Source organism: Lolium rigidum, chromosome 4 (genome assembly GCF_022539505.1).
Source record: "Lolium rigidum isolate FL_2022 chromosome 4, APGP_CSIRO_Lrig_0.1, whole genome shotgun sequence".
Taxonomy (NCBI): domain Eukaryota; kingdom Viridiplantae; phylum Streptophyta; class Magnoliopsida; order Poales; family Poaceae; genus Lolium; species Lolium rigidum.
In genome coordinates this window covers 99,015,690-99,028,611 of record NC_061511.1, presented here as the reverse complement: position 1 = coordinate 99,028,611, position 12,922 = coordinate 99,015,690, and the positions used below count along the sequence as shown (strand labels likewise).

Genomic DNA, 12,922 nt, shown 5'->3' with positions numbered 1-12,922 from the left:
AAGTAAGGCATTCCGGCTTGAGTGGAGCTTGAAGAGCTATCATCAAGATCAAGCGGGATGCGCAAGGCAAATGTATGGCCTTGCTAGTCCACTCAAGCAAGGAATGCCTTACTTGATTATCGTTGCTTCGTGAAGACTCACAAATGCTCCCCCATACATCATTTGGGGACGTTGGAAGAAGCGAAGAAGAGAAGGTCCCCAAACAATGGATTTGATGGGGATTGAAGATGCTCTTACCCGGAACGGGGCGATTGGGCATCTGGTGAAAGCACGGCGGAGCGGAACGGGACGTAAACGCCAAGACAAATCTATCGCTGGCAGCAAGGGCCCACCTACAGCCCGGGTGAGCAGGCCTCACGCGTTGACCACACGGTCCAACCGCAGCCTTCCCCTCCCCCAGTGCTAATGGTGCGAGTGCGACCAGTCGGAGCACCAAAACCTACCCACCCGCCCCTAGGCGCACCACCAGAAATATCAAGCAAAACCCCACCTCTCAAAATTTTCCCCAAATTCTCGGCGACAAGGCGGAGATCGACCCACCGCCGCTTGCTTCCCGGCGATTCTACCCGTAACCGCCGACGAGGAGGAAGCGGTTCCAAGCCAAGGGACCAAGAGCAAGGGAGGGGAGGAGGAGGATGGGGGAGGGCGTGCAGGCGATGCTGGCGCGGCCCATCCAGCTGGCTGACGAGGTCGCCAAGCAGTGCGGCGCCGCGCGCTGCTTCCGGGCCGAGTGCACCGACCTCAAGTCACGCGCCGACAAGCTCGCCGCGCTGCTCCGCCAGGCGGCGCGCGCCGACCTCTACGACCGCCCCGCCGCTCGGATCATGGCCGGGGCCGCGCAGGCCCTCGCCAAGGCCTCCGCGCTCGCGGCCCGCTGCGCGCACGGCCACCCGCGCCTCCGCAGGCTCTTCACGCTCAGCCCGGCCGCCGGGTTCCCGCGCACCGCCGCGCTCCTCGACACCGCGCTCGAGGACGTCGCCTGGCTGCTCCGCATCTCCTCGCCCCACGGCGGCGCCGACGGGGACGGCGACGGCGACGGGGACCTGCGGGGGCTCCCCAACATCGCGCAGAACGAGCCCATACTCTTCCTCATCTGGGACCACGTCGCGCGGCTGCACACCGGGGGCCTCGCCGCCCGGGCGGACTCCGCCGCGAACCTCGCCTCGCTCGCCCGAGACAGCCAGCACTTCGCCAAGCTCATCATCGAGGAGGACGGCATACTGCCGCTGCTCAGGCTGCTCAAGGAGGGCACCGACGACGGGCAGGAGGCTGCCGTGCGCGCGCTCGGCCTGCTCGGCTGCGATGCTGAGAGCGTTGATAAGCTCGTGCAGGCCGGGATTTGTTCCGCCTTCACCGCCGCACTCAAAGAGCCGCAGATGCGCGTGCAGGCCGCTGTTGCCGAGGCTATTGCCACACTCGCCGACCGGAGCCAAGCCTGCCAGGAGCTCTTCACACAGAACAATGCCGTCCGCTATCTCGTCGGCCACCTCGCGTCCGGGACCATCCAGGAGCACAGCAGGTACGCCGTTGGCTCCAGCAGCTCTAAGAGTACTGCTGCAGCGCCAACGCCCATGACATCGCTACACTCGGTTGTTCTTGCCAAGACGCTCAGCACACGCCACAGCGGCGACTTCATGGTATCTGTCCCTGAAGAGCCACCCAGAGTGTCTAATGTCTCCAAGGATGAAGCAGACACTAATAAAAGGAACCAAATGCAGTCGGTTGTGCAGTCTGCCATGGCTGCCAAGACAAAGACCAATGGGTCATTGATTCCACCCTTCAGACCACAGCTGGGCACCAGTGGCTCTAGTGGCCGTGGTGCTCGTGAAGTGGAAGACCCTGAGCTCAAGGCGCACTTGAAGGCCATGGCGGCTAAAGCTCTCTGGAAGCTCGCACGAGGTCATCTTGGAGTCTGCAAGAGCATTACAGAGTCGCGTGCGCTGCTTTGCTTCGCCGCGCTCCTTGAGAAAGGCGATGGTGGTATGGGCACAGACATGCAGGTCTTCTCAGCCATGGCTATTATGGAAATTGCGCGTGTTGCTGAGCACAGCCTTGCACTGCGGCAGTCGGCTTTCAAACCCAGTTCTCCAGCCGCCAAGGCTGTTGTTGACCAGCTGCTACACATTGTCTCCAAGGGTGACTATGATGAACTCCTCATTCCGTGCATCACAGCTCTTGGTTGCCTCGCGCGGACGTTCACAGCGAGCGAGACCCGGATGATCGCACCACTTGTGCTGTTGCTCGACGAGCGTGAGCCGCCGGTTATAAAGGAAGCTGTGCTTGCACTCACCAAGTTTGCATGCAAGGCCAACCACCTACATGTGAGCCACTGCAAGGCCGTTGTCGATGAAGGTGGTGCACGCCACCTTGTTCAGCTTGTCTACCTTGGCGATGAGGTTCAGATCGAGGCGCTCATACTGCTATGTTACATCGCTTCACACGTTCCGGAGAGTGAGGAGCTTGCGCAGGCGGGGGTTCTTGCTGTGCTTCTGTGGGCATCAAAACAGACCTACATGGTGCAGGATGTTCGCGTTGAGGCACTACTGCCAGAAGCTAGGGCGAGGCTCGAGCTTTTCCAGTCCAGAGCCTCTAGGTAATGTTGGCAGCAAGATCACTTGGCTTTGGTTAGTAATTTTTTGCCGCAATTTGTAATCATTGTAGAAGTATTTCCATCATTCATGATTGTTCTAGTGGGGTATATCACTCTGTAGGTTGTGCATATCAGCGATCAGTTTGTCTCAGAAAGATTGGTTGTGTTATTGAATTATATATATCATGAGGCAAACAGATTATTTGTGTACCTGTAAAATTGCAAATATCGAATTTTTTGTACTCATGATTGTTTCATTTGATTTATGGTTATATACATGATGTCAAATTGCAAGCAAATGGGGCAATCAGCCTTTCCATTTGATACTTAACACTGCTCAGTGTAATGCAATTTTACCTTTTTTGTCTTAAGAAATTGTGATTGCTCATAATTCAACTAAAACATCCAGAAGCATGCAAACCTAATAAAAACTACAGTTCAGTAGGACGTGAGATGTGCAGATAGTGCATGCATATCAAAGCGGTCCTATAAATTGCACTTGAGCTTATTTCTTGTTTTGCACAAGTAGGTCTAAATTATTTTGATCAATCTGCATATGTGATTGGTTTCAGTCATCCAGAATATCTTTACTAGTCAATTTAGATAATATCAAAGACAATACTCTTATCTTATAAATCATGGCAAAGGAATTGGTTCACATACTTTTGTAGCAATGTTGTCTTCTTTTGTCATTTTGCTCAACGAAGGAGCATGATGGATAAACAAACAAGCCATAAGCTGGTCAATATATCATACTCTTGCGAGTTGCAACATAGACTTATTATTAATTTCAGCACTTTAATGGTAATACATTTGTGTAGTCCAACATCACCCAACTAGAAGTTGACCAGGATGTCTTATTTGTTTTCGCAGTGCTAACTGCGCTGGTGATGTTAGCCAACCTTACCATTCAGCCTATTCTTGTGTCAGACCTGCTTTCATGTCCTAAAGCGAATGCCTAATCAGTTCAGTTGATAGTTTTTGACTTTTGTTAATTCAAGTAATGAACAATGGCATTTATGAGAAATAAACCTAGTAGCACATGTAGTTTCCGGAGGTTTAAATGAACTAGCACTCTGTTTCTTTCATGCGCATTTTGTCTACATGCTGTCTTTGTAGTACTAGTTGCTGAACATAACTTCTTTCGCCATCAAAGTAACAAGGGCATTGCCACCATATGAAGAGCATACACGCAATTTGATGGGGTCAGCCGTCAGCATGCAGTCTCAATTCATGTGCAGGTTATTAACCAATTCAAGTTTTTCATCTCAGAAGTTCCTAGGGATGCTGACGCCGCACTATTGGGCGAGGTAGAAATATCTTCTCCATGCTCATATTGTCCTTAATGCCGGGGTGCCCAGTTACCTACAGATGCAGAGCACGGCCGCGTCCTTCACGGGAGCACTATCAGCGCATTCTTCTTCACGTATTCATAGCTTGTGGTGTTTAGCACGCGAGTGTCTTCTTGGCAGCCTGAACTGGCCATAGCTGCAGTGGCAACCGCCACAGCAGCACCAAGGAGAAGGAGCATCATTGCAGCCAAACCATTACGGGTAAGCTGAGACTTCTTGGTGGAGTACCTTTGTGCTGCTGTTGTGTGTTTTTATTCTTAGTGCGACTCTGATGTGCCATGCTATATTGCTATTACATTTATAGTGCATGATGACGCTAGTCAGTTTGGCTTGTTTGGCCTATCTGGGAATTTGGTGTTTCTGGGAACCATGGGAATGCAATGCTCATGAGCTGATTCTAAGGTGCGTGTTCTCGTAACCTTTCTTTGCATGCAATGCAAATGCAAGAAGTTCGACAATTTGACACAATTTTTTAGGCCCTAACTATGTGCCTGGACAGAACTTCAGACAGAGTGGCTTGAATGCTATGTCAAGCCCCTAGTCTGACTCTCTGAACCTGTTGCTGCTACACTGCGTCTTGAGTTAACTAGTTCTTCTTCAAGAAAACGCAACGGAATCTTTGCATTTCATTTCATTGAAAAGGTAGAGTTTGTTACACGCCTCCTAAGGCCTTGTTCGGTAGGCAAGGATTAGAGTGTAATATGTCTAGTGGTTTAGGTGAAAACACGGGGTTCACTCAGGGATCGGGCAATTGCTAAGCTAGGCCACCGATTCAGCTAGCTTAATTTGCATGCGTAGGCACTGTCAACATGCGCGCTCGGGCCCCGGGCCTGTTAGACTGGACGTTTCTTCGCCTGTGCTGGGAATCCGAGCATACAAAACGTACAGCATGCTGGCCAGAAAAAAACGCGAGCACTGCCGAGCGTTTTGATTCACACGTGTATTAGCAGGTTTTGTAAGAATAACGGAGGCCAGAACCTTCAAAACCGGTAGAAACCCGGCCTGCCGAACGGTTCTGCGGCCGTTTGCAGTGATTTGGTGCTGTCCCAAGGCAACTAAAATACTCTAATCCCTGAAAAACCTGTGTGCCGAACAAGGCCTAAGAGGTTTACACATTTTATTACAGATTAGGGAGTTAGTGAACATCCCAGGTTTGTGACAAGACATCTCTTAGCCCTTTTGCGCCTGCTGTGGTTAGCTAGAAGTTCTACTGGGAGAGCACCGACAAGAGGCAAGGTCAGGATGGAGCGATAACGGTTTGACCAGATCCAACACCTGTGAGAGCTAGTTTTCTTAAATAGCTTTAGTTTTCAATAAACATCAGTTAGTGATGCCTTAAAACTATAGAAGACAATTAAATGCTGTCATTCAAGCTTGGGCACACTCTTCGGTGCAAAGAGACGTGCGTGGGTGCTAGGGAGACCAAGCTATGCAAAACCCTAGGTTTTATTCTTCGCTTTGATCTTTCACCTACTCCCTTGCAATTCCTTTACTGAATTTTATTCTAGATCTGTATCGGAGTTGAGCTTCTTCTCATCGGACCATCAGTAGTATCAGAGCCACCGATCGGCCTAGGCTCTCTCCCTCTCTTCCTTATTGAGCAACTATGACAGTGACATCATCTTTTGTTGTCCAAAACGTGAGTCATATTTTCTTTTCCTCGAAAGTCAAACCTTGTCTGAAGTTTGACTAAGGTTATGATTTTTTTTTGATATCTATAATACAAAATAATATGGGGTTGGTATTCTGGATGTTGATATAAACTTGATCGAACTTAAGAAATTACTAGATACTTGGCATTGATACTGACAATGGGCATCCATCCATTGCTCTTTTTACATTTGGGAAATGGCAAGGGCATCAGTATCGGCTCTTTTTACTAAAGTAGTCACGCTCATGTAGGAAATAAATTTGATTCGAACTAAAACAAACTTCATAGATGCCCTTGCCAGGAGAAAAGATACTCAACATAACTGATATGTTTTTCATAGCCAAAAGGATGAACACGTCGACAACAACATTAAAAGAACTATGAGCAGCTGCAAAACTTTGTTTCCTGCTTCTCCGAGGCTGAGACAGCAATCCCACAAAAAAAGAAATATGCAATGTAGGAGGCTCTAGCAAATGCAGGCATAACCCAATGATGAAGCAGAACGAAACAGAGGCATGAGAAGGTCCTGAAGAAATAATACATTAACTGGAAATAAATGCAAATAGTCTACTTGATAATTAGAGTGAGAGTGTTCCGAGCTCTCAGAGAGTATATTCTGCTGTAACCTGTCCAGGTGGCTGCAGTTTAAAAGTGCCGTTGGGAATCTTGGTTTATCGTTGATCATTTAGATGAATTTGAACAAGTCTGATCTTGGGTTATGACATAAAAAACATGATAACCATTCAACTATGATGGTGGATCACAAGTTTAGTTGGAACATTGCAAACTCTTAAAGGAAAAACTATCTCACAAGTGGTTACTCTCTTCAGCACTGTAAACTCAAGATTAGTTTCTCTGTCTTACAAAACAAAAGAAAGAGTTCTCCAACATGTATATAATGAGATGCATCATGTAAGCAACATTTGTTACATGCAATGATCCAAACACACCATGAAGTTAGTAAATTGAAGAGAAACGTCACCTCTAGATACAGGTGGTGCTAAAGATTATGCTACATTCAATGTGGCATTCTGCAGCAACGGTCAAACGTTTTCAAACTGTTTCATGAGCTTTCTGGCCACAAAGAGCACTTCAGTCCTTCACGAAGCAATAAGCAGTTAAAAAACGTGCATTCATTGAGAGAAAGCTTTGCACAAACACGAGGATCTCTGATTCTAGTACATTGTTTTCCCTTCCTTTTTTTGGCGAATAGTACTACAGTAGTAATCTTGTCTTGAAGAAGTAGCTAGGAGTAGAGGAAGATTGCCGCAGATTCCCTTCAGTTATTCCTGCTCTGCATATCTGCAAAGGCCAGCAGCAGATCGACACCCCCTTCTCCACCAACGCGGTAGCCCGAAGAAGAGAAGAAATCAACCGCTTCGCCTTGATCTAGAGAGCTCCAATCAAGCTTTATTGACAGGGATGCAGCAGCCGCCCGCCTCCGGCTCCCTTCATCGGAGCGCCACGAGCAGCCACACCACCGCCACGATCCACCAGAAACAGCTCGCACGCCTCGGCAGCCATATCCCCATGGGCATTTCGCCATTCCCCACATGGGTAAAAACAAAACCTACTGGTAGCTATACAGAGGAGGCCAGCCTCCTCTCCCCCATCGCCTCCGGCCGGCAAAGCCATTGGAGAGGAGGGGGAGAGAAGCCGGAGAGGCGATGGGAGCTCTCAAGAAGAAGGGGGAAGGAGAAAGGGAAGGGGGAAAGGTTGGTCTGATACTGACAAATTGGCATCCATCAATTGCTCTAAGGAATTGTATACATTTGGGAAATGGCCTGGATCAGTATTGGCTCTTTTTATTAAAGTACTCACGCTCACGTAGGTAAGAAATTTGATTCGAACTAAAACGAACTTCATAGATGCCATTGCTAGGAGAAAAGATACTCAACATAACTGATATGTTTTTTCTTTTTGACTGTAACTGATATGTTTTTCATAGCCAAAAGGATGAACACGTCGACAACAACATTAAAAGAACTATGAGCAACTGTAAAACTTTGTTTCCTGCTTCCCCGAGGCTGAGATAAGAATCCCACAAAAAAGAAATATGCAATTTAGAAGGCTCTAGCAAATGTAGGCATAACCCAATGATGATGCAGAATGAAAGAGAGGCATGAGAAGGTCCTAAAGAAATAATACATTAACTGGAAATAAATGCAAATAGTCTACTTGATAATTAGAGTGAGTGTTCCGAGCTCTCAGAGAGTAGATTCTGCTGTGACCGGTCCAGGTGGCTGCAGTTTAAAAGTGCCGTCGGGAATCTTGGTTTATCGTTGATCATTTAGATGAATTTGTACAACTCTGATCTCGGGTTCTGACATATAAAAAAACATGATATCCATCCAACTATAGTTCAGTGGATCACAAATTTAGTTGGAGCATTGCAAATTCTTAAAGGAAAACTATCTCACAAGTGGTTGCTCTCTTCTGTAAACTCAAGATCAGTTTCTCCGTCTTACAAAACAAAAGAGAGTCTTCTCCAACATGTATATAATGAGATGCATCATGTAAGCAACATTTGTTACATGCAATGATCCAAACTCATCACGAAGTTAGTAAATTGAAGAGAAACGTCACCTGTAGATACATGTGGTGCTAAAGATTATGCTACATTCAATGTGGCATTCTGCGGCAATGGTCAAACGCTTTCAAACTGTTCCATGCTCTTTCTGGCCGCGAAGAGCACCACAGTGGCACAGTCCTTCACGAAGCGATAAGCAGTAAGAAAAACTTGCATTCATTCAGAGAAAACTTGCACAATCACGATGATCTCTCTCATTCTATTACATTGTTTTCCCTTCCTGCGGTAGCTGAGGCTAGCTGCTAATAGTACTAGTAATCTTGTCTTGAAGAAGTAGCTAGGGGGTAGAGGAAGACACACAACGATAAAAAACATGGATTGAACTAGAGCTAATCAAAGTAACACTGCTCATTAACTAGCTAACTAGAAACGGAGCTCTGACGGTCCGACCGGTAGAATTATTGGGTGGTCTTACAGACCGTGGCGGTGGTGCCGGTGATGGTGGTGGGGGAAAGCAAAATGCAGCGGAGCCGGAGCTGGAGATGGGGCAGACATCGGGGCCAGCATGCCGGTCATGTTGAAAATAAAGGGCATAGACGGGCTCGGTGCCATGGATGATGGTGGTAGGAGCGGCGACGCGACGGCGGGGTGAGGCGGGCACTGGTAGCACTTGGCGAAGAGGCCGAAGGTGTTGACCTGCTGCACGAAGTTGGTGATGCTGGCCCATCCGCCGAACCCGAAGCCCACCACGAGCACCCACGCGACCACGAAGGAGTTGATCACATACGCCCCGGTCCAGCCACCGGCAAACTTTGGCGGCCGCTCCACCGCGTTCTGCATATTTGCATTCGTCGTCAGAGAAAGAAGAAGAGACAAAATACGTTTCAGGAAAAAATATTGACGACATAAACGGTACTGCTACTATGGATGGTGCTCAAGTGGTGTACTACTCTACTCTAGTCTGCTACTACTGCTGCGTTTGTTGCTTTGTAGAGACATGGCAGGATTGGTTTCCGGACAGAATCATGTCCGGATCGGCAAAGCTAGCGCATGCTGCTGCTCCATCGATCGATGCCAATGGCTCCGAGACAGCAGATGATACAATAGCACGACCTCCTCCCACAGGCCACAGCTTTTCTTTTCAAACTTTGTGGTACAACTAGTGAGTAGTGTCTGCACTTTTTTATTAGGGCCGCTTGTCTTGAAAGGAATTGCCTGACACTCGGTCACTTTACTGCTAGCTAGCTGGATGCATGGTTTGTCTTGCATTCAGCGAGACATAACGTGCAGCAGCAGGAGTACATGTGTACAGTGGATGAGTGGAGTGAGTATACGGTGCTCAAATCAATATATTTGTTCTTTCTATGGAATGTTTTTGTAGCATATGTGGAACATATCAGACACAAACGTCAGAGATGCATGCATCTGCCGCCTTGTGAAAGAGCCTGCAGGTTTCCATGAGTGATCGGTCATGGACCTCTAGTGTTTGCACTGTGCACAACCAGATTCGCCAGTGTTAGCTGGCAACATCATCTGCGACAATGGTGATTAGCTAGCTAGCTGCCTGAACAGTGCTGCTTTTGTTGCAGCTCTACTAGTCATGGACCCAACTAGTTTGCAGCATGCACAAACAAAAATAACCCATGCATGAATGTGGATCACAGTGTCATTTGCTTGGTCGATCAATCTATGTGCGTAGAGGTAGATCAAGCCCTGATGCAGATTGTTTGCAGGTGCGTACCTCTCGGGACTGTGGTGATCTGAAGGTGCACATGTGCGCCATGGCGGGGATGATGTAGACGGTGAAGCTGACGAGGAGCGATCCCACCGCGGAGTTGATTGGCCCGAAGAAGGGGAAGATGATGGCGAGGAACCAGATGGGGACGACGACGGGGAGCCTCGCAGCGGCGCGCTTGCAGAGGCTGCGGCAGTCATGGAGTCCGATGAGCTTCTCCCAGACGAAGTAGAGCGGGGTGCATGCGAAGCCGAAGGTGATGAACTGGTGGATCAGCATTAGCACCACGGCGGCGTCGCGCCAGGCGTCCCTCGGGAGCAGGGAGAGCGCGTTAGAGTGCGTGAGCAGCTGGTCGCCGAAGGCCCAGTACGCCGCCGACGCCGACGGCAGCGTCAGGGTGAGCACGTACAGGGTGGCCAGCAGGTAGATGGCCTTGAACTTCTGCGGCCGCCACATCGCGTGCATCACCTCCCTGCAATTACACAGACACATACGTTAATTGGGTCGGGTCACATTTTTTGCTCTAAGATTTGCGCAACTTCCACTAGCGATTATCCGCAGGACAAAGGAAAAAAACTTGCACTGTGGCTTTGTCGTCATTGTTCCGCGACACGAACAACAAAGCAAGATCGATGGAGATGGACGTTGTTGGGCTTTGGCATGACAAGGTGGCATGCGCATGGAAACGGGTCGCAGGACCAAGGTATCGATGGGCCATGGGCGGCCCACGTACGGCCCCACCTGCAGTACGCCTACGCCTAGGTGATGCATGCAACGGTCTTTTCTTTGTTGGAAGGAAAAAGCAGCAAGAGGTGGATGCATGTAGATGTGGAAAATAAGGCATCAAAGGTTGAGCACTTTGCAGTACCACTAGTTTTAATATTCTGCTTTGCACTGGACTCTGAAACAGTATAGTATGTCTCTTTGCTGATGACTGATGCCCTGTCCCAAAGGGTACACACGCTTTGGAAAAAAATAATTGCGGACGACTAATCCTCTGCTAAATCTACAAGCTACTACGTACACCACCAGATGAATCCTAGCTCTACAATGCATGAGCTGATGAGCATTTGTGCTAGATCGATGCAGTATGATGGGTAGCACGTGTATGTTCTTAGGATATGCATGTATGCAGTTGGGCACCGAGCAGGCATTTCTAATTCAGGGTGCACTACGACAGAGGGACATTCCCGTTGCACGTGAGATGGCCTCTTTTTACCCAAAGCTGGGCAGCGTGCACGCCCCGTGACCAGTTACCGTTGCACTGTACCGGCCCTTGTCTATACACTAGAGCTAATCAACCAGGTTTATTTAAATTTAAAAAAGAACATTTTTTTAAGAAAAAACAGATTAACTAGTTTATAAGTAGGAAAAAGTAAGCAAGTAGACGACGGATGGAGTGGAGTGGTGTCGGCTTACACGGTGACAGCGTGGCCCCCGAAGGTGTATAGAATGTTGGTAGCCCCGGTGAAGTAGAGCATGATGGTGGTGGGGCCGGAGTGCTTGACGCCCTCGACCTGGCCGTGCATGAGGGAGGCGACGGCGATGTACCAGGCGGTGTAGGTGGTCATGAGGAGGCCGAGGAAGGACCAGACGCGGTAGTTGTGGAAGGAGGGGATGAAGACGGTGGTGGCGCAGCAGGCGCCGAAGATGTAGGTCCACGTCCGCTTGTCCAGGTGGTCGTTCACGTAGTAGATGTTGCTGGCGCAGCCGATGAGCTGGATCACGGAGCCGAAGAGCAGGAAGGTGCAGTTGAAGGCCAGACCCACGTTCCTCCAGTGCCTGCCCAGCAGCCCGTCCAGCACCTCGAACCACTGCAGCAACGATCGATGCATCATTCGTCAGTCCGTCGTCGGAGAGATGGAAGCTATGAAGAATGAACGCAAGCAGCAATAGAAGACATGGACGTACCTGGATGACGTGGTTGCGGAAGTCCACCTTGTCCTTCTCCCTGCGGGTGCGGTACTCCAGGTAGAGGATACTGATGAGGTAGGCGGTCCAGCTGCCCAGGAGGCCGTAGAAGAGCTGGAACAGGATGCCGCTCACCATGCCCAGCTGCGCGAAGGAGTAGGGGAGCGTCAGGAGCACCTGGGCCACCTGGTTCGACGCACAGCTGAACCAAGCGTCGTACGCCGACCCGCCGTGCCAGAGCAGCCCGGACAGCCGGGACTTGCCGCCGCCCTCGCCGGCGTGCTCCTCCTCCTCCTCGGCACCCGCCTGGTAACGCCTCAGGCCGGATGGCCCCTTCTCGTCGGCTAATACGCTCCCGGCCACCGTCTCGGACGCCATCCTTGATTTGCTCTAGTTCGGTACGTGCTTGGTACTGATCTTGATGAGCTTCTCTGCTTACAGAGGAGGTACCTTTAGCTATCTGCCTAGCTACCCTTTGGTTTATAGCAGTGAGTGAGGCTGGAGTGTGCGGGCCGAAGGGAGAGGTCATGTGTATATATGCAGAGGAGGCCGCACTCCAGCAGCTCGCTCAGGCATAAGCAAAAATAAACCCCACAGCCTTTCCTGGCGAGTCCGATGCAATGGCATAGAGCAAGACCACACGGTTAAAGTAAACGTATAGACAGATCAATCACACATGCGCAAAAGATAATTGATACGGGACACATATGGATGAGCTTTGTTTATTGATCTCTCTGCAGTACTTTTACAACCACATTTCCTCTCTCTATATACCCATACATAAGAGCATCTCCACTCGTCCCGGTATGGACCCGGCGATGCCGATTTTTATCCCATATGAAGGGCTCCCGCGCTAAACATAATATGGGGCCGTTCGGCCCTCAGCCTGTAATAACCCAGAACATAGGAACATCGAAGGGTATCTTTAGAATTAGGATGTGCATTTCATTGCTGAATGAGGGAAATTTTCGCGCCTTATTGCATTATAACGTAAGAGGGATCGAGGTTCTCTCTCGTTGCAATTAGGGTTAGGCAATGTGAGGTTTAGAATTTTGACATGATCTTTTTTGTAACTCATTGATTTTGGGAGATGATTTTTAATTAACAAGTCATATTGAATTTAAAACAAAAGAAGAAAAAGGTAAACAATACT

The 12,922-nt window shown here is 49.2% G+C and overlaps 2 protein-coding genes across 3 annotated transcripts; one reads left to right on the top strand and one right to left on the bottom strand.

Moving 5' to 3' along the window:
• The first annotated feature begins 424 nt into the window (after positions 1-424).
• Positions 425-9,981, top strand: LOC124649932. 2 transcript variants are annotated; one of them, XM_047189500.1, is made up of 4 exons: positions 425-2,624; positions 3,863-4,143; positions 4,247-4,344; positions 9,857-9,981. In XM_047189500.1, the coding sequence occupies exon 1, from the start codon at positions 636-638 to the stop codon at positions 2,595-2,597; it is 1,962 nt and encodes a 653-aa protein (XP_047045456.1). In that variant the 5' UTR covers positions 425-635; the 3' UTR covers positions 2,598-2,624; positions 3,863-4,143; positions 4,247-4,344; positions 9,857-9,981. The 2 variants fall into 2 exon arrangements, with proteins under 2 accessions (XP_047045456.1, XP_047045455.1); XM_047189499.1 differs by lacking the exon at positions 9,857-9,981 and having other exon boundaries at positions 4,247-4,576.
• LOC124649933 (auxin transporter-like protein 3) lies at positions 8,595-12,147 on the bottom strand. The gene is made up of 4 exons (XM_047189503.1): positions 11,770-12,147; positions 11,278-11,672; positions 9,865-10,330; positions 8,595-8,957 (listed from the first exon to the last, which is right to left on the bottom strand). The coding sequence occupies exons 1-4, from the start codon at positions 12,145-12,147 to the stop codon at positions 8,595-8,597; spliced, it is 1,602 nt and encodes a 533-aa protein (XP_047045459.1).
• Between the last annotated feature and the right edge of the window lie 775 nt (positions 12,148-12,922).